The 22,261-nt window shown below is 38.8% G+C and overlaps 1 protein-coding gene and 1 long non-coding RNA gene across 3 annotated transcripts; one reads left to right on the top strand and one right to left on the bottom strand.

Moving 5' to 3' along the window:
- Nucleotides 1-632: 632 nt before the first annotated feature.
- Nucleotides 633-7,781, top strand: crybb1l2 (crystallin, beta B1, like 2). Of its 2 annotated transcripts, none has more exons than XM_088016501.1 (6): nt 633-712; nt 1,921-2,012; nt 2,331-2,449; nt 3,002-3,134; nt 3,235-3,377; nt 7,065-7,781. In XM_088016501.1, the coding sequence occupies exons 2-6, from the start codon at nt 1,923-1,925 to the stop codon at nt 7,234-7,236; spliced, it is 657 nt and encodes a 218-aa protein (XP_087872627.1). In that variant the 5' UTR covers nt 633-712; nt 1,921-1,922; the 3' UTR covers nt 7,237-7,781. The 2 variants fall into 2 exon arrangements, with proteins under 2 accessions (XP_087872627.1, XP_014863215.1); XM_015007729.2 differs by having other exon boundaries at nt 639-659.
- On the bottom strand, nt 4,956-7,057 carry LOC106930282 (uncharacterized). Its single transcript, XR_001420822.2, has 2 exons — nt 6,266-7,057; nt 4,956-5,789 (listed from the first exon to the last, which is right to left on the bottom strand). It is a non-coding gene; the product is annotated as an uncharacterized LOC106930282 (long non-coding RNA).
- Nucleotides 7,782-22,261: the final 14,480 nt, after the last annotated feature.

Genomic DNA, 22,261 nt, shown 5'->3' with positions numbered 1-22,261 from the left:
GCAGCTACAGGAAGACTAACAATAAGTAGATATATTTGTTTCTAGTTGTGTCATATTTTTCCTATTTATGCCCTTAGTAATTACTAAACACACTCTGAGCAACATCTCTACTTTATAAAAAAAATACAATACCAAATGATTCTTGATGCTAATTGGTTGTAGTTTCCACAGCAAACAAAGTGTCTCTACTTTGTAAGAAAATGAAAATGAATAATTTCGACAAGAAAAAAAATACTTTTGCACTTTTGCTCTAATGTAATTATAAATAACTTGACATTAGGTGCCGTTTATTTATTTTCAACATTAGTAATAGTTTTTCTTAAGTGATTTGGGCCCACCGCTGGTGTTTTCAGCCAGGTTATTTGTAAATTCAACAGCGACGTCCTCAATTGTCTTTGATTAAGTCCTCTTGATCTAACAAAAAGCTTTGAGGTCATGTGTCTTCCTTGTAGTTTTCTTTTATATCAGCTGGTATCCCGTGTCTCTCTCTGTGTTTGATGATGGGGTATTTCTATTCTGTGGGGGCTGTGAGCTCAGCGAGTTTTTTTCTATCAGCATAATCCCCTCACTCCAGGCGCCAGCGTATAAAAGCTACCGTGGGCCCCCCTGTACTCCCACACTGACCACCAATCCGCTCCTTTACTCACACACTGCCACAGGTAAGACAGTGGTCAACACCCCGCAGAAAAGAGAAGAGAAGAAAGGATTTGAGGTAGAGTCCAGATATGGTTGTGGGAGTCAGAATTATAAAATAAATGAATTAATGTGACCTTAGAATGGGAAAATCCAGCATTATTAATGAAAAACATAAAGAATATGGCAGGTTTTAAAATCAAATGTTGTGCTGGCACATGGTGAGAAAGCATTTTCAGTAGCCAGTGAACGGATCCATACTGTTAAACTGAATTAATTTGAGTGATTTTCTTGCAGCTCACTTTGTCTTTTGTGCTTCTTCATTGTTTGACTGCGGATAAAAGACATCGATTGTTCTGAGCTCCAACAAGTGATGAACAAGTGTGGCAAAGTTTGAACAGACTGATGGATCTTTTTGTACCATCTGTTGAAAAACGGCTCAGACTTTGCTTTTTGTTGCTTTTGTTCTGCTGTGAAAGTTAAATGTTTGCTAACGTGGGACTCTGTGGTCTCGTCTCAGGTGACCCAGCTTTTATGACTCCAGTCAAAAACAGAGAGAAAAAAGGGATTTTAAAATGTATCAGACAGAGTAACAGCAACAACCTGTAGGAATTACATACAAAAAAAAACACTGAGGAACAAAGGGAGAGAAAGTTATATTAAAAAAATAAGCAAAATGAAAAAGTACATTTTGATTCAATTTACATATCTGAACAGGAGCAGGAAGAAGCTTGTTTTCATTAAATCTAATCCCTTAATGGTTATATTCTTAAGCAATGTTAATGACAAAATCTGATTTATCAAGAAAAAGCAAGTGGCAGAGATATTCAGTGCATTGTAAATTATGTTAACGTTGTGAAAGCCTCTTAAATTGTAATCTCCCTCTTTGCAGAAAGCATGTTTAAAGTTTAACTTATTGTTTGTTACAACATCTGTGCTGTTTCAAATTTCACTAAATCAGGACATATATTTACATTTTAAGGGGAAAAATGCAAAAAAATTTGGTCCCTACTACCAAATATGTAAATAATTGCTTTTATTTTGAAAAAAAAAGTAGTTTGGACTTTCGTCGATTTCAGACTAAATGTTTATTATGTTTTTAAAGGATTATATTAGAACATTGTAGAAAAATCAACCAAATTAAATAGTTTACTTTATTTGCTTCTACATATCTCTGGGATGTGAGACTTCAAAATTATTTTTCAGAGTGCTTTGTCAGTGATTGGTAACTTTTAAAATGTTAAAACTATACCTTTGTCACAAATCTTTTCTTCTCCTGGTTTCAAGTCATGTCTGCTGGAGGAGAGAAACCCAAGTCCCAGCCTGATGGGAAAGCAGCTCAGAGCAAGACGTCTGAGACCGGCATGATGTCCTACAAGGTACGGAGAGCACACCCTCGCATCTACAGCAGATTTCCAAACATTTCCTGCTACTCTTTGTTAGACGGTGTGAAGCGGCTGACCTAACAGTTTACCCCCTGACCTCTCACCTGCTCCTCCTGGTTTTTAACGCTCCCTGAGCAGGTGGTCGAATGTTACAAATGGCTGAAAAATACTCCAGGAGGCCAGTTAGAGCTTTCCAGAACAACATGGGCTCTTCATAACGATCTCTACCCTACACCCATTATTTGGAAGGCTTTTGCCACCTCAGTTTAACCAGTTCCTTCCCCCCCCCCCCCCTCGCTCTGTGTTCTTCAGATGTGCGTGTACGACCAGGAGAACTTCCAGGGCCGCTGCATTGACATCACCGCCGAGTGCGTGAACGTGTGTGACATGGGAATGGACAGGGTGCGCTCCCTGCGCGTCTGCTGTGGGCCGTAAGTACCGCCGACTTCCGCACGCCCACGAGTTTAAGCACTGCACGCAGAAACCCCACTTCTCCGGGCAAACAGCAGGTGATTTCACTGATGCGCCTCTCCATTATGGGACACTTTTGCTCTTTCAGGCAGTCAGGGGAGGCTTTTATCCACAGCGATTTGCACAGAGTGCAGCAGCAGAGCGAGCTTCAGTTTTCCAGATAGCATCTGACTTTGACCAGAAGCAACTTTCCTCTGCTTATACTCTAACCAAGAAACTGCAGTTGCAGTGTGAGCAGAATGAAAGACACGATAACAGACAATAACAGAATAAAGAGCATCATTATACAATTCATTTTACCACTAAATCCCCAAAGAAGCATCTCAGGCCAGAATATGTCAACAATCAGTTTTGAGAAGGAGTCGACAAGCAGAAGAGCGAGATCAAAGGCTAAGCAGCGCTCTCGCGAAGGGTAATCAATGCTGCTCTCTGAGCTTAATAACTGAAAGGCTTCCATAATCAGAGATTCAATGCACATCTTTCGTCTTAGTGCACTTTATTCCACTCCTCAGATTTGTGGGCTTTGAACAGATGAACTTCTGTGGTGAAATGTTCATCCTGGAAAAGGGCGAGTACCCCCGCTGGGATTCATGGAGCAGCTGCCAGAAGAACGATTACCTTCTGTCCTTCAGGCCTGTGCGGATGGTGAGCTCTGCTATGCTGTCACTCGTGAATAAAGCTTGCTCTCTTCTATTCTTCCTCTTCATTTCCTTTTTTTGTTTTTGTTTCATCCAACACGTTGCAGGATCCCGAGAAACACAAGATCTGTTTATATGAGGTCGGAGAGTACAAAGGCCGTAAGATGGAGATCATGGATGATGATGTTCCCAGCCTGCCTGCCTACGGCTTCACCGACAGAGTGGGAAGCATCTTGGTCAGCTGTGGGACGTGAGCATCTTAAAGTTATTTTACCTTCGTGAAAACGCTTGCTTTTATAGGGTTGACCCCGTGTTTCCAACCATCAACGGTTCGTAACAAGATCTACCTGCTAGATTTTTACCTCGGGTTTAACAAGCAAGTTTTTTTTCCTGAATTTATTAAAGAGTATTTAAACTATTTATGCCATGTTTAAAAAACCCCATCAGATCTCATTCACCACAACACTCTTAGACACAGCAATAACCTTTAGGAGTACAGTGTTTACAAAAAAAGTCAGAAGAAGAGCAAAAACTGTAAAAAGGCTATTTATAAGGAAACTGTATTTTCCACAGAAGCCTGACAGCTTTTCCTCCAGATGCTACATCAAAGAGCTCAACATGAACTGGTCACTTTACTGCCTTTTTATTTGCCCTTTTCTACTTTTAGTTTTCATTTATCGCAACTAAAAAGGTGCCATTTGCCACAGAGCGTCATTTTGGATGTATAGTCGGACTTGCCACAATTATTTAAGTTGATCCCAGGAAGGCTTGGAGACCAAAGTTGTTCCGTCTTCAACATCTTTCTGTCATGCTGGATTTGGAAATGTTGACAGACTTTTGCCTTTTCCAAGGAATGCTCACAGAGACGAGTAATTAGTACAGCTAACAATGCTAATCTGTATAATTCCTGATTGGGGAATGATAGCCAATGTCATACAGCGTTGCATTCTGGGTGCTGCTCATCAGCTTCACTAAACAGTGCAGCACATAGATGACTGTTTCAGATTAAGATAAATAGTCAAACTTATGGATGTTTTCTGTATAATAATTTGTCACAGTTTATCTCCTCGGTAGTTTTTCATCACTTTATGGATAAATATTGACCCAGTGGTGATTCCTGCATGAATGTGGCCCTAGGCAAGCCTCTGCTTTTAAGCCTGCATCCTCAGATGGAAGAAAAACCCAATTTGCAATCAGCGTAGAATATCTCGGTCCTGATTTATCTTCTCCATATGTAGTGCTTTTCATGGTTCGATGTTAGTAATCCAAAACGGGCCTGTGAAGTATGAAAATGTCTCATTTTGTCTTTCATAAATGCTTACATTTATGGCTTGTAAATCTCAAACTAAGAATCTCTGTCCGGTGTAGATTAATCAAATTCAGGTCTTACAGATTCAATATTTCAGATTTACTGGCAGAGATAATCAATTTCAGCCCATATTACTGGAAAACATAAAAATAACCCTTTAGCTTAGCAGCGAGTATGAGAGCTCAAATTAGACACCAATTAGAGTGCCTTTAGCTGCTACAATGAACAACCAATTTCCTTGCTGTACTCACACTCATGAAACCGCTGGTGTATTACTGGGTGGAGGGTCATATTGCTCATAAAAAAACAGACACTGAGTTGGTCAGAGGGTAAAACAGTAATAATTTTGTGGAGGGCTGTCTTTTCTTCACCAGCAGAAGCGCCGCAGCGAAGAGCCGCTCTGTAGCTAACGAGATGCACTTGTTGCAAATGCTGGTGATGAAGTTTTGCGATAAATTAAAAATGACAAATCTGCCAGAATTCCTCTAAATATCTGATATCTCATCGACAACGCCAGGATCATCTCACATAAATCTTTACTTGATGTTTAAGTGTGGATTTGCCACACTCCTACACAGTAGCTGCAACAGCTACAGGAGCCACCAAAGGGCAAGTGAACTGAAAAGTGGCTTGCAATCATTATTAAGTTTGTTGAAGCCGTTGTTCTGATTTTATAATTACGTAAACACTGATTCATCCAGGAAACCTCCTACTAGAAGAAGTTAAAGACGGCCTCTTTGCAGTTTGTTTGTATTTACATCAGTCTCCAAGGGAAGAAAGTTTGAAGCCACATAAGCTATTTAACATTCGTTATCTTTAAGTCATTGCTTATTTGAAAGAAGGGCAGCCGTTAGCATGTGCAAACAGACACGTGGCAGTGCTGTCATGTGAAGTGCAGTCAGGAAAATGATGTTTATATTGGAGGCTGCAGCTTTCACAAACAAAAGGAGACAACTTCTGCTCTCCATTCCCACTCCAGCTTTCAGGTCACATGGCATCAGCTCCACCGTTTCTTCAGGGTACACATTGAATAGAAAACTTGCAAATTTAACACAAAATCAAATTTTGTCAGGAGTCACATCGTGTTTTTAGAGGATAAAACTTTTACGGGAGATTTGAAAAAGACGCTACATGAATTTTATGCGTTTTATGATGAAACTAAAGAACCACAATATTGATTTTTCTTTTACGTCTTAAAGCACGGGTCTCAAACTGCATTCCTCGAGGGCTAGAGTCCTGCAACTTTAGATGCCACTCTGCCTCAGCACACCTGGGTCCAATCTGAACTCGTTGCCAGAGCTCTGCAGAGCTTGACTGGATGAAAGTGAGGCAGTTTCACCATGTAATCCAAGCCTGTGGGACAAGGGACACATCAAAAAGACTGCAGTTTGAGAGACCATCAACCATTTCCAAAAAGAAAATTAATACATTTATTGGTTATAATATTCTGCATTTTTTGGAAAGTGTCAATTGACTTAGTAACTTTTTTCTTGTACTGATGAAAAAACAAACAATATTTGTTAAAATCAGCCTTTTCTATGTAAAAATTTCGCAGAGCCACAAATTACAAAACCTTCTTTTTATTATATGGGACCCCCTCTTGAGGGAAAGTTTCTTAAATGTTACTTCTACAAATAACATCTTCAAGCTGAATTTGCTTCTAACTCTGAGGTGTCATGAAAAATGTCTAAATCTGGCACCTATTTCACCAGGACACAACGGCGTTGATATCACCTTCCTCTTTTTACGTCACTGCATCCTCCATTGTGAATTCAATATTCACAGCACGAGGTGGAACATGCATAAGGTGGAAATTGCACAAGTCTCACCTTTGTGGCTTGAGATCTTATTCAACTTATCCAACAAGTATACATAAGCACTGCTTTGCACTTGTTTTGTATGCCCGACTGAGGCTGCAGCCCGACTACCACACCACACTTTTTTCCGCATTTGCATCTTCCAGTCGGCAGATCATACATATTTCAGCAGGGCTGCCAAAAAACATTGCACTCTGATTCTCAAACTACTGCGTCAAAAAAAAAGTCAGCGTCTGTGTGCCGCTGCGTGTGTCAGACGGTTTTCACATCCGTGACGTCATTCTCATACAGGCAGAAACAGCTTTCTAATCACCAATTCTTCTGAGCTGAGAGAGAGAGAGACGGACAGAGAGAGAGAGAGAGAGAGAGAGAGCAGGAATAGAGACTTTTTCATCAGCAGCTTGCTGAGGGTGTCATGGACGTCAGCAGCTCCGCATCCCTGGATGTGTTCGCAGAGGTGTGGTTGCAAACAAAGCTTCTTCTCTGCTGTGATTACTTTGTTCTTGGTGCTGTGAACCAGTGGAAACAAACAGCTGGGTAGCAGACCTGGCCGTGTCTGGAAGCCTGACGGCATAACAAAACAGATCAATGTGCTTTTTTTTTTTTGTTTTTTTGTTTTCATCTGAGAGATTGTTTACCCACTATGATTTCTCTGCATCTGTCTCTGAACAGATTTTATGTACATTTCTCACTTATCTCTCACTCGTCTTTCACCCTTCTGTTTGCCGTCACTCGTAAGCAAAGTGAATGAATCATTTTCATTGCAAACTTTGGAGCTGTTCACGCCTTGCTTCCCTCTTTCCCTCCCCAGCTGGGTGGGGTACCAGTTCCCCGGGTACCGGGGCTGCCAGTACCTGCTGGAGAAGGGCGACTACAGGCATTTCAATGAATTCGGCGCTCCCTGCCCTCAGATGCAGTCCATCAGACGCATCCGCGACATGCAGTGGCACCCGCACGGCTGCTACACCACGTCCTCCAAGTGAAGCTCGGTGAGGAAAAGAAGAAGTGGGGGAGAGGTGGAGGTCTGGAGGGGTGAAGGAGGGAGGGCAATGAAGGAGAGGAGGAAAGAAAGGGTGCAGTGATGCTTCCTTCATCCCTTAATCTCTCGGTGGTTCAATGTGCAGAGTAGAGGGGATACGGTAGGGAGTTATTTATAGTTGCAATTCGGAAAACAGTGGAGAGTTACAGGAAGTTGTAGAGGAGGAATTACAAGAACCACTGGGACTATATCTGGTTAGAGAAACTCTTTATTTTTCTCTGCCTCTCTCCCGGTCTCTGTCATGTCCTGCCTTTCCCACATCCCTCTATCCCTCTTCCTCCCCCTTCATGTTTCACATTTCACCCACGTCAGCCCTCACCCAACCTATCGCAGCCTGAGTAAGGGAGGGCAGGAGTTTGGATTTGTTTCATGTTTGTTTGACGGACAAAGGAAGATCGAGTGAATAAAGATGGAAAAACTCTGAAAATTCACTGCTCCCATCCTGCTGCTACATCAGCCCTAACTCCAATAAAGCTACTCTCCTCCTAATTCTTTTGATTTGTCTTACTTAGCCAATGTGCTGCTACAGATATATTTTAACTCAAGGAGACGATGATGGACACCTAGGAACAAGTCAACCAGCTTGCAACATCCCTCCATCATGCATCTATTTCATTTTTTTCCCCTGAAAGTTGTCTGGTTGACAGAGTCTTCTGCTAGAGTTATCAATCTTTTGTCTGCTGCTGAGTTTAAAGTTCTCCTTGTTGTACCATTTACATTTTTGGAATGAACAGCGCTGCAGAGATTCTGGTATTTAAAATGCATATCCAGATCTGCCTGCTGCAATCCTTGGTTTTTGTGATGGGGTGTAAACTTCACCAAACAACCGGATTAAATCGCAGCTGTGTTTGTCGTTTAGTTGACGTTAAAAAGCATTTTTGACTTATTGTCAACTGATCTAACTATGATGTTTTGATGACTAAACGTGATCAAGTGGTTTTCTTTCCTCTAATAGATTTTCATGAATAAATGTCACTGCGTGTTATTTCTGTTTCTGACCATGTTTAATCAAGTAATGCTGGTTGCTATATAAAAATCACAACCTTTAGTTGAAAAAAAAAGAAAAAAAAAAGAAAATTACTATCTCCATAGAGCTTCAAAGCATCTTTTTTGTTCATTGCTTAGGTTTGCTCCTCAAGTTTGCTCTCATTATATTTCAGATTTGGAAGTCGCTGAGCAGAGCAGGAAATATTTTGTCCAAAATATTTTCATAGCAGTAGGTAAAAGCTGAAGTCATTCGATGTCATTATGAAGAGTGTATCTCCATCCACCCATTTTCTTTACAGCCTCGTCTCTAGTGGGAAGAAGTGGCGCCTGTTTCATGTGAGACATTTTGGGCGAGAGGCGCGGGTACAATGATGCTGTACAGATTACAGCATCATTGTATTAAGTGAATCTCTTTCCTCCAAATTCTATTTCCACGACGAAAGTGTGGAAAAAATATTTTTGCAAATGAGATTATGAAAGCACATTTACATGTGTATTCACATGTCTGGAGCTCAGAACTTCACGGCAAAGGTTCCAGTGAGCTGTGTGCAATGAACATCCTTGAGATGCCTCAACAGCTTAAATGGAGTCCACCTGTGCTAATTTGAGTGGATTAGACATGTTTTTCAAATCCACACTCCTGTCTATGTAAGGCTCCACAGTGCAGGTCAGAGGGCAAACAACTAGTTTGAAATCAAATGAATTATCTGTAGACCTCTGAAAAGTATTCAGAAACAAACAAACAAAAAAAATCTTCTGCTTTCAAGGTCCCAATCAGAAAAGTCAAGAAAGTGACTTGCTACCCAAAGGTCTCCCTGTTGTCCAGAGCTCCAGCTTTCTTCTGTGGAGAGAAGAAGGAGAACGGTCTCTGCAGCAGTCCACCCATCAGGTCGGTACGGAGGAAATATTATGTATTTTCCAGACACTTAGTGCCATTTTATAGCCAAATCAAGCAACTATATCTTACCTTCAGTTGCCATGAAAATATTGTACATAACTTAAAAGAAATCTGACTTATCATATCTGTATCTCAACTAATGAACTAAGCAGTAGTTTGAGACTTTGTGGAAAGCCTTCCTAGAACAGCTGCAGCCATTAGAGCTGCAAAGTGCAGGCTCACATTATATTAACCGCTTTGAATTAGGATGTGGATCAAATTCATGTGTGTGTGAAGGCAGACAAACAAACACTTTGGCCATTATAGGGTACTTCTTATCTTTATATTGTAGAAAGATTCGGTTTGAGAAGCAAAATCAGAAATTTGACAAATGCAGGAAACGTGGAAACTAACGTCTCTAGCACGGTGTTTACACGTGATTCACATCTTACTGCATTTAAACTCATCAACACCAACAGAAAGTGTTTTTCTGACTTGTTCCAAATAGATGGGGATTCGATCTGATTGCTCTTTCCAGCATAATGTCGTCATTCTTTCTAATATTAATTCCTGTAATGGACCTGGCATAGCGATCGTAAAATGGGTTACATCAGTGCCAAATATTTTCTCAAAAGGGATTTCAGTTGTTAAAAGAACATTGACTTTTCAACATGTCTGAACTTGGCTGAGTCATCCCTGTCTCTACCATCAAAAGCCAATAAAAATAAATGTAAAATTGGTTGTTCTTTTCAACCAATTTTATTTTATGCTTTAAAATCCAGCTGTGCCAAATCATTGCAACAAATGTGGTGCGATCGTATTAAAAGTGACTCGCATGCTGAACCTGCACAGAACAGAGCGAACTGTTAGTTGCTCCTTCAAAACTTTCACTAACTTAACTGGATGGTATGAATAACTTATATTCTGGAGCATAAAGGAAGCTCTGCTCTCAGCCCAGCAGTGTTTTCGCTCAGCATATTTCTCAAAAGAACTCAACTTGATTTATACTGATGGAAACCAATTTGGCCCAGCATTGCTTATTTGTAGAAAAAAAAAAAAAAAAGTCCATCCCTGCTTCCAGAGAGTTCCAACAACACATTACGTTTTCTAGCTTGTGATAAACCACTCGTGCATTATTTATCAATTCCGCTGGAGAAAATATTGATGCGGTCTGCAAACATCAGCGCAGAAGTTGATGCAGACACACTTCTGCGTTGACATTGTCTTTTCATTCTTGCACAAAATCGTCAATTATTCTGACTTAATGTTCTCCTTTTCCTTTAAATGTTCAAAACTTCATACATCTAATCACACATGTGGGAATTTATAGAAACTCTGTGCCAGGTGGCCATGGTGGGTTATCCTGGCAATCACACTGCGTCAATGATGATTACATTTTAATGGAACAAGCCTTTTAAGCTGCTTCAGTCATACAAGTGTGATAAAGTGACTTTCAGGAAGCTACAGAGGGATATTAATCATTATTTGGCTGCAGACGGATCAAAAAATAGCTCAGCTTGAATCTTTTAACCCTTTCTTGAAGAAGAGGACAGTAATGCTTGCAGACATCTGACATGCGGTCCTGTCTTGGGGACTCTGTATTGTTGACAGTTCTCAGTTACAACAGCAAAACAAAACAAAGCACCGTTGTAGTCACGTATTGATGGAAAGCAGAATAAGTAAAAAGTCCAAACAGCAGCACAATCTGATGCAACTCGACGCTGAGTGGTGGCAATGCAACCTGCTCAGGTTCTCAGATAGATGTTTATCCACATGCCTGGGGTTATACTTTGTGCTTGAACTAAGAATGCGCATTCAGACACACTTGTGGTTAAACATTCATGCGCAAAAATCAATTGCAGTGCTTTGCTTTTAAAACTTAAACACAGAGTGGGGTTTGTCTTTAACACATATGCAAGTATATTTTTGTACATCTGCAGATACAAAAACTTTATTTCTGACCCACTGTACGTTATATTTTACAGTATATTTTTAATTATTTTTGGAAGATTTTTGTTATTTTTGAATGTTGATCTCAATATATTTTAGGAAGGGTTATTCTTGAATGATGTTTTATTTTTCTTTGATAACCAGTTTTGGTTATAAGCAACTGGCTTATTAACAGTTTAGATAATTATTCATTGCAAAAGAGAGAAAAAAAGAATGTGGCTATCATTTGTACTTGGGTAAATTAAGGACTTAGAATTATAATTTACTACTTTAAAAAATATGATTTTTTCCCCTAATTATTAATTAAAACAGAAGGTTTCCAGAGTAATGTGTACTTATCACAGATTACAGTACACACTAGTTCAGTTTCTATTCATCAATAAAGCCATTAGATCATTATGTCTTTGACCAAATTTGTTCTCCACTCTTTTCCTTTGTAGTGGTGTAGAGTTGTAGAAAATATTTAGTATTTAAAAATTCAAGCTTGTCACAGAACACTTTATGGAGTCTGGCAGAGTGAACGGGTGAAAAACTGCTTTGAATTCAAGCAACACACTATCAGGCAGACCGTAAACCTCATTACTCAAGCCTCCAGTCTTCTTCATTCTGCTTCTTTCTAAATGATAAAGTAAAACATGTCGATAGCTTCTGTCCAAACGTGCATGTGGCACAGCAGCTTTCCACAAAATAGTGTAAAACTTTGCAATTCTTAATGAACATAAACAATTACAACAAGAATCTGCAGTGTGGGATCTTTGGAAAGCGCTTCAAGGAACAGGTAGAAAAAGGCTGCATCAGTTTCTAGTAGTTTTTCTTTGCATGATCAAAGTTCAATTTTGCCCCACGGCTTATTTGACAATCCTTTCATTGCACAACAGTCCTTTCACTTTCATGAGTTGCTTTGAACAATGTTAAACCAGCACTTCTCCAGATAAAAGCAGTGCAGGAAGAATACGCCTAAAAAAAAATTACCTTTCCCCCCCAAGGAAAACTAATCAGCTCTTCATGTGCATCCAGTTGTTTAGACTGGGATCTTAAAAAGATGTTCAGATTTACAGGCAGAAAAAAAGTTTATTGAATTATTAATGGAGGAACAGTTTGATTAGACTCACAAACCTATTCAACCTCAAAGGACTAATGACATTCAAAACACAAAAATATACGTAAATAAATCAGAGCGGGTGTGCAAAACTACAGTGTGTGAAAGGAGTGGCCATCTATTTTTGTCTTCTGTGAAATGGTTTATGCATTTGGTCTGAAAGAGTTTTTGTATGTTTCCTCTTTTGCCAAGGGAGCTCTGATGTAGCCGCATAATGGAAGCAGCTAAAAGGCTATCTAAATTATTTCTTAGAAATCCTTGGAGGGTCTTTCTTTTGGCACCTGAGGCTTATGAAACAGTGCCCCACGGTTAACATTTGTTTTTCAAAGATTATCAGTGTTCATGACACATCCAGGTGGTGTGTGTCACATAATTACATCGTCGCTCCTTCATGAAAAGATACACGTGAGTCAAACTGTTTGAAAAGATGATTTTAAATTTTTTTTGCATCCTGATTCTTTGTGTTGAAGACTTTCCCATTTTTCCACAATCTCATTGCATGTTTCTGGCTCAGAGTTGCAGGATTTTGTGACAGCTGGATCAATAAAACCTTTAAAGTTTGACGCAGCTCAAAAAGCAGAGAGACGGTGAAATCAGCAGTTAAAAAGCAAAACAAAAATTATAACAAATTTTACTTGATTTTCCTGTATTTTTCATCAGTCCCCTCACCACGGCTGCTCTGCTGGCAACTTGGAGATTTACAGTTCGGAGAGAAAGCTGTTGAGTAAAAGTTTTCAAAGTGTGATCCCCAGGGGGCTTCAAGTGCTTCTAAGGAGAGTTAAGAAAATTACTCACCAGCTGTCAAAAGAAAAAGATAAATGCATCTTTCGTGGCTCATGAGCCCAGACGCATTTCTTCCCATGCTTAAATTGTTGTGCAGCACAAATTTACCTGCAGGTGCTCGTTTTTAGGCAGGAAATCACACAACTTGCTGGTAGACTGGTGGACGTGTTTTTGTCTCAACAATACGACTAAAGGCATTTATTCATTTTCCAATCGAGGCCCAAATTCTTAAACTACTAGCTGGTTGTCATGGCGATAAAAGCCAAAGGTTTGTGCAAATTCGGAAAGCATTAAATATCTTGTTAGCACTCATGCAGTTGGGAGGTCCATTTTAATTTTGCCCCACAGTCATGGAGCAAATGGCAAAACGCATTAGTTGAGTTCCAGCATTTTGTTCCCCTGGCTGAACTTAAGACTCTCATGTAAAAAAATGTTTTAACTGAAGAATTATTTTATTCCATATTGCTGTTTTGTTGGGCCTTTTAGTGAGTACTCGCTCAAAAGTTTGATTTCATCTAATGTAACTTCATGTTTTTTTTTTTTTTTCCTATATTCAAACCAGGGGACATCTTACTGTTTTTAAATTGCACAGTTTAATTAAGCCTTTAGTTAGTTTAGAACTTTAAATTTATGCTCTGTGTTGGGATGATGGCATTTGATAAACTGTAATGCTTATTACTTGTTTCGTAATTGATGACTGTATGATGTAATTGTGATGTAAAACTTTGAACTGCTGCGTTGCTGAAATATGAAATACAAATGAACTTCATTTGACTTGATGCAACAAGAGTCTGAAAGCAAAGCTAAAACTAAACTTTTTGTGCTGCAAGCAAAACCCATCTGAGGTGAAAAACTAACGTTGCACATCAGCCTGTAGGCAACACCGTTATCATGAAGCATTATGGCAGTATCATGCTGTGGGAATACTCTGACGCTGGTAAGAGTTGATGGGAAGTTGGATAAAATTTTCAGAAAGGAAATCATGTAAACACAAACTTATTAGAATGTAAAAGATTTGAGACTGTAGGACAAAGGATGCAAAGACCATCTGCTGGAAATGTTCAACAAAAGAAACATATATCTAGAGAAGTGATGACTCCATCCAATATAACTGAGTTTGAACTATTCTACAAAGACAAATTCATGCATATTCCAGTCTCTAAATGTGCATAGACGGTGAGAGTGATCCCAAAAGGCTTGACGGCTGTAACTCCATTCAAAGGTTTGACAAAGTATTGATTTCAGATATATTTTTCTATGAACAAATTCTAAAAACCATCTATCTTTTTCTTACATATTTATGCAGAACTTTACGTTTGTCTGCCACATAAAATCTCACTGAAAAACATTTGACTAAATGTAGAAAGTTGAAGGGTGTGTAAACTTCAAACACGTGTGACATAATAAAGCTTTGAAATGCATATTTATACAGATTGAACATATTAGAAACTATCCTTTTTGCAATGAATAGTGTAATTCACGCCTTAGTTATGGATCACAGGAAAAAGGCTGCGGTTTTTATTACTGAATGAAATCTCCTCTGATCTCATCTCATGTTTACGGTTTCAGTTTCAGTAATTTCAACATTTCTGTAGCTCAAACCTTTCTTTACAACTGCTATCTATGCTAGTGTGTTTAAATAATCACAGCAGGCTTTAAAACTGCAACACATATTAATAGGCAACAAGACGATGCACTGTTTCAGCCGTTTCCTCGTTATCGTTTTGTTCAAGCTGCCTGAAATATAAACCAGTGGTAAAACCCAGTCCAAATAGAAAACATTCCCTGGCAGTCTGGCTCCGTAAATAACCCAGATTTCTTTTTTTTGGCTTTCCTCTTTTTCCCCCTCATGCCCAAGAGGGAAAGGTACACTTCACCTGTCACTCTCACACCCAGTTTAGCTTCTGCCTATAAATACATTTATAGAAGACACCTACAAGGTGCGGTGAGACTTCCTCACTGTGCTGTTAAAATTAGATCGGAGGAGCATTGACGTCAAACCAGTACACACACACGCACGCACGCACGCACGCACGCACGCACGCACGCACATGCACACACACACACGGACACACGGGGAAACAAACATGAGGAGGTTCATTTGAGAAGACCAGTGCGCGCACACACACAAGCTCTCGCTGGTTCGTCACTCTGTGAATTGGGACCGTCTCAGCAGCAGGGCATTATGGGATAGTTTATAGGAGCTTAATGAATCCTCAAGTTACAATACAGCTTGAGAATGACTGGGAGGGAAGTGGAGACACACACAGAGAGCCACACATATTAAATCCATCTCCTGCTTGTCACGTTTGTGTTCAAATTTTCCCAGCATGTAAGGATTTAGGTTCTGCAGGTCGACCCACGGTCTCCATCAAAGGGTCATCTCATTTCTGGGTTTAAAACAACAAAACAATCATTTTTGCTTTCTTTACAGAATATGTACACCATTTTAGTGCAAATAATACTCCTGCATATCGGTAAGTTGTGCAGAGTTTCCATTATTCGGGGCTCATAAAGAGTTGATCATTAAAACCATTCCTGCACTCAGATCTCTGCTAATGTCTTTTGAAATTTACTCCACTGCTGATAAAAAAATTAATAAATAAATAAAAGCGGTGGAGTCCAGTCATCTTGATGTCAGATAGTGTCTTTGATCAGTCAAAGAAATTCACTTTTGAAAATATATGCATTCAGGACGTGTTTGCATTGCTTTGAAAAGCGTCAGATGAAATCTGGGCCAGAAAGAAAGACATCTTTTAGATACCAATGGATCTTGAAAAACTTGTGGAAAATATGTCCTACTTTTGAGAGCAATGCTCAAATAAGGAGTTAAGGAGAAGACAAGTCGGGGAGAAAGTTGCGAAAAAAGTTCAAAGCAAAATCAGATTATAAAGACATCATCTCAATGAGGAAGGTTCATCTGAACTTGAGACGACTATGACACAACTGCCAAAACATACAGAGATGACTGCCCATCTAAAATGAAAAGCCGAAAAGGATACGGTTAACTAGAGAAGCAGAGGCCTAATGTAGCTCTAAAGGGCTTGCAGAAACTTTAACAGCTTAGGAGGGACAGCTACGGACAGGACAACTATTTCTGTTTTTCACAAGGGCTTTATGGAACAAAAGCAAGAAACATCTATTATTGAAACAAAGCATAAATACATACTATTTGTAGTTTTCCACAGTCTTTGAAGGCCACACAGAACACGTTTGGAAGACAAGATCTAAATAAAACATTTTGCTTACAGAATTATCTAGCGATGCTTTTCTTTAGCAAAGTCAAGGAAGCATGTCAGAGTTGAAGCTAAGATGGATAAAGTTCAATACAGGGAAGAAACTCCTTCCAGGAGGATAACAGACACAAACATACAACCAGAACTACAATTAAATAACTGATAATAAATTAATCAAGATATATTCATGCAGTGGACTGGCCTTGAGGAAATACAGGCCTGTATTTACTTCAAAATCTGTAGCAAGACTTGAAAACTGCTGTTCCCAGAAGCTCTTCATCCAGGCTGACTGAGCTTGAGATACTTTGACAATAATAATGGGCAAAAAATATTATTTAAGAGAGGAAACTTATTTTAAAACCAACTGAGCATGTTCAGTTTGTTCTATATCTTTTGTGTGAGATTTTAGATTGATCCTGATGTGTGCTATTAACTCGGACCAGCAATCTGAGTTTTTTGGCCAAAGACGTATAAAAAAAGCCTTCTTAAATCTGGTAAATCATTGGAATTATTAGATTTTTCTTTTTTGGTTCTTTTCTTGTACAAAGAAAATCTATCTAATCTCAGAAATTTCCATTTGCATGAGATTTGAATGAAGTATTTCATGAGGAGCACAGTAGTAAAAGAGCCTTTCAAACACTCCCATACAATCACCTACCACGTTATTATTCTTGCCTATCCAGCTGCACCTTAACACAAATAGTCAATCGGCCAATCACATGGCAGCAACTCAAAGCATTTAGGCATTTACATGTGGAGAAAATAACTTGCTGACATTGAAACCAAGCATCAGATTAGAGAACAATGGAAAATTTACTTGACTTGGAATTTAACATGACCATTGGCACAAAATGGTCTGGTCTTAGAAACATCTCCCTGGACTCTTATACAGAACCGTCTGTGTTTTACAGAAAAGTGTCCAAAAAAAGAGGTGATATCCAGAGAGTAGTAATTATTCCCTGTTGATGTCAGAAGTCAGAGGACGCTGATTCTACTGGTTCAAGATGACATAAAGATCACACCAGCTGCTCTCGTTTCTGTTAAGGGAAGCAAACAGAGGGAATAACTCATACAGACTCGGCAATATTGGACAAAAACATATGAGAATAATATTTCCTGGAGAGATGAGTCTAGATTTCAACTTCAGAATAAGAGATTATTAAATTAACCTCCTCAATTGAGCATTCCTTTCCATCGGATTACTTTATTTCTGACCCACTGTATATTATTCTAGTCCTTATTCTATTTTAACATATATTTTATCTTGTGTGAATCTGCATGCTTCAATTACTTATCACTTTGCTGCAGTTGCATTTTCCCACTGTGGGGCAGTAAATGATATTCTATTCTATTCTATTCTATTCTATTCTATTCTATTCTATTCTATTCTATTCTATTCTATTCTACTTTTTTTCCTGAGGTTTCCATCATCAAGTCGGTTTGTCTGATCTGAATTGCTGCCACGCTGAAAACCTAGTAAGCCGGCAAGACATGTCAGCTTCATAAAAAATTTATACGAAACTGGCAAGCATGCTGTGCTGCGCTATGCAGCTCTCTGGTATGCAAGAGTCGGCAAAAACAACACAATGTAATCACAGATTTTATTTCACAAGATAAAAAAAATCAGTTAAAGAAGACAAAATATGGTCAGATCATACTGAGAGGTCTGAGATGATAAAATGAATCATGTTTGTATATGTAAAATCAGTACAGTATTGGGTTTTTTGTAATAATTATGCGCTGAGCTGTGTAGTAAGTTTTATACAACACATCTGTTTCCACCTCAGGTGATGAGATTTTTAAACAAGCAAGCAAAAAACAAAACAAACAAAAAAAAACTATTACAGTAGTCTAATCTCACACTGAATAAAAACCCTCTGGTTACTAAATAGAAAGTTTTGGACATTCTAATGTCAAAGTAATTTCTGGTCCTATCTATAGTTTTTTTATTGCAACTTTAAATGTTTAAATCTTTAAGTATAAAAAATATTTCTCTGTCTCTTGATTTGAGCAGGCCGTGGTAAGCAGCTATTTTCTTGTAGCCACTTCCTGAAGGTCTACAGTCGTCTGACTGACTACAATAATATGTTTATGTTTTTATATTTCATTCAAGGAGTGATAGAAATGGCTTTGTGTCACATCATAATTATCCCCTAAGAAAGCAAGTCCCTGCACTCAAAATTTATTAATTTTTTTTTTTTAAACAAAAAGTGAAGCATAAGTTAAAAAAAAGTCTCCATATGTCATAGAAGGTCCAGAGTCCAAGCAGCAGACAGGTGGACTCATTTCCTCACCAACAGTTATTATTATTATTTTTTAATTATTTTGGTTTGGAAACTACAAATGTGGTACAGTGAATTTTAGAAATTAGCACCTTTTCCAAAATGGAATAAATGTATTTGTAAAGCTTTTTGCATCTTTACCAGGTGACTCTACTGGATGTGGACGGCACAGCGACTAAAATCAATCCACCACTTCTGTTTCTTTATGTGGCTACAAAACATACGACCTGCACCGCACTGAAAGTGATGCGTATACGTTGGTCTGATGTCATTAGGCTTTTGTTGTGAAACGTAATGGAAGGAGTACCGAGGGATAATTAAGTACTAACATGTTTAACTGTGCTTAAATGAAAAACAGGGTAGGTCTAAAATGGGATTTGGTTATAATCAGCCTAATTTTCTTCCCAGCGCTTATCTAATTAACATACTAAACGCTACATCGTTTTCAAGAACTATAATTCGTCAAACTTTCCGCACAGCAGGCAGGCGAACAGTTTAACTTAATTCTCCCAATGCATTAAATCATATTAGTTTACAAGGTAAATTTTTAGTTGATGCATTTATTATCCAGTGTTATTTTATTATTATTCGTGCTCACCTGTTAATTTCTTTTTCAAAGCCTTCTGCACTTGGTAATGAACTCATTATCTTTTCTTCCCACTAACTGCACAGAAACAGCTTCTCAGAAAACATAATGAGTTTAATCAGAGTCATAGACAGAGTAAGTAAAACCATCAGATGATCCTTAGCCACGTTTGTTTCTTTTAATTTAACAAATCTTTTCCTGATGACTAAAACGTGTAATCAGATTTCAGTTTACATCCATATTTTAAAACACACATTTCTGCGTGCGACCTCATTAATCACTACATTTGGCTGCAATTTGAATGATGCACAAGTTTGAGCATTTATCTTGAGTAGGTGGGTTCTGACTCTTTTAGCGTCATTTTGTAATGCTGAGTAATGCAAAAAAAAAAAAAAAAAAAAATTATTATTGTTCACAATTAAACAGCTCAAGTGTTACGAAACTTAAGCAAATTTTTGGATCTCTCTGTGAACACGGTCCAGATCTGCCGCGCAGCCGCACATAATGACTATTAATAAATATCTGTCCACACATTTGCAGCCCCGTTCACGCACACATATGCGAGCGCACAACTAGTTGGGCCTGACAGTTGGTGTGCGTCATGTGGTGTTGATGCTCATTCACTGGCTCTATGAAAAGTCTGAGGCTGACTGCTGAGTGACGTAAGATTGATATGTAACTCCTCTTCTCTCTGCTCAGACAAACGAGTGGGTGTGTTGAGCTTTCAGGAAGATAGACGGGGCGCAGAGAGGAACGGGAAAAGAACTGGGAAGAAAGCAGTGCTGACTGGGAGTTTAGTTTCTGGACGTGGTCCGTGCCACTGCACCGAACACAAACTGAAAGCAGACATGAGAGGGGGACAAGTTTTTGGGAAATTACTCAGTTGTGAGTTATGTGCGAATTACCATTTATTCCACCTCCCCTCCCCTGATGTTTAACTACATCTTTTTCACTCCTCGTCTCCCTAATCAGACCCCCTGCGTCCGCCCATGTTTCCTGTTTTACATCAGTCGCTGTCTTGCTCGCAATCTATCCACAGACGAGACCTCTTTCCTCTTTAGTTTACTGTGTCCACATTACGCGCCCATCTGCGTCACGCATGAGGCATGCCTGAGGGTTAAAAATAACAGATGAAAGGGGAACAGACGGATGCAAGGAGAGAGGTGAGGGGGTACTGATGACTAGGGGAGTTGGAGATGGAGGGCAGAGGAGGAAGAACTTGCTTTAAAGGCAGCAACTTATAGGAGAAATCTGAAAAATCCATGACCCATAAATAGACAATGCACTGGCAGTATTCTATAGTCTATTCCAGCAAAAGACACAGGACCGAGGGAACACATGGCTGAATGCTTTCCAAAGACACGGGGTCCAATAAAAGCATCTGAATCCTGAATAAGGCGAAGATAATGGACACTGACCACAATGACCGTGAAACTGTGAGGCTTGTTTGTGTGCTTTTCTCTTTTTCACCAGCTTACATAACAAAAAAAAAAATGAAATCAGGTTTGTCTCTGGAGTTTTGTCAAGCTGCACGTTACGCCCACAAACTTACTTGTATTTCATTGGGAATTGCTTAGCAAAGTAGCACACAGCAGTAAAGAGAATCATGCATCATTATTAATTATTATCGCGTTTCAATTTTTTGTAAATAAAAATGTGCAACAAACCTTTATATTCAGTCTCCCTGAATCAATGCTGTGTGGAGCCACCTTTTTGTAAACTTACAGCTAAATGACTTTCAGGGTTTGTCTTTAACTAATGTGCAACATTTAGAGACAAAACTTTCCGCCCTTTGTTCCTGAAAAAAACAAAACAAAACAAAACAAAACAAAAAAAATAGCTCATTCAGGTTGGATAGAGTCTGAACCCCACTCCAAATCCTGCCACTGATTCTTTTGATAGGGCTATTCTAATATTTGAATATACTTTCATTTGAACCATCTCAGTACAGCTCCTACAGTATGTTCATGTCTTTTGCATCTATTTAACAGGTTGCCCTCCACCACTGCTTTGAAATCCTGGAGAGAATGATGTGGTGAAAAATGTCCAAAATGTCTTTGTTTGAAAGCTGCAGCAATATTTTTAATTTCAACTAATGCTACTACAACAAATGCATAATTAATGTAAAGGCTTACTAAGCATCTTTAGGATGCTGTATATATATCTAAAAGAAAGTTCTTCATACAAGCTGCAAACATCACAAAAGAAAGTCTATGCAAAGGTTTGAACATTTTTTGTAACTACAACTTTACTAATTTCAATGATGATTTTCATAAATTTCAACTGAGCATTGTGACATTAAAACTCAGCAAAATTGTCTCAATTTGTTTGATAGCAGCATATAGCTCACCTCATAACTATATGAGTTTATTTTTATACAGTGTTAAATGTGATACATTTTGTTTGACATATTTGTTAACTTTTTGCTGCATGTAAAAATCCACATAAGGTGGTTGCAACTTTGCAGCGCTAACGCAAACTCAGCTTCTTGGTTAAAAGCTGCTGAGACAGTGTGTGTGCGCAGTGTGTGCAGCGTGTGTATGCGTGTAGATTATTTTCCCAGCTTCTATACTGACACCCACCTTATTAAGCCTCAGATATGAATTTAGCTCAGATATGAATACCTGAGGTTATATCTGGCAGTCCTCATATTGGCCAATGCTGGTGTTGACTGCACAAGGTGACAGCGATGTCAGGGCAAAAATATTGTACTTGCAAATGCCGACAATGGTTTGACAGCATTGACAGTGGCTGAATAAAGCATTGCTTCCTGCACCATGGCAGTGTTAGGCTAAACAGGACGTTGAATTTTTTTGTACTATTTCTGTTTGCTCCTAGAAGGAAAAAAAAAAAAACACAAATAAATGTGCAGACAGTTTTTGCAGATACATTCTTAAAGATCCCACATTTTTTCTGTAAATAAATTAGCTATACCTTGAAATTCACCACTCGTGTTATTTCGTCCTTCATAGATTAAAAAGAGCTTGACGGATGATTAATTTGAGTTTTGAATCTCCCTGCTTACATGAACACACTTTATGTTTGGCTGCAGTTGCAAAGAAGTGAGAAACCAAGGACAGGACTGTTTGTAAACACAATTACTGAAATATATTATTAAACAGATCACATCCTGTACGCCTGGCTGAATACTGTTCGTTTTTTTTTTTAC

Source organism: Poecilia mexicana, unplaced genomic scaffold, assembly GCF_051168715.1.
Source record: "Poecilia mexicana isolate PSO_F unplaced genomic scaffold, ASM5116871v1 scaffold_1, whole genome shotgun sequence".
Taxonomy (NCBI): domain Eukaryota; kingdom Metazoa; phylum Chordata; class Actinopteri; order Cyprinodontiformes; family Poeciliidae; genus Poecilia; species Poecilia mexicana.
The sequence above is the reverse complement of the archived record's forward strand: the minus strand, read 5'-3'. Positions and strand labels throughout refer to the sequence as shown.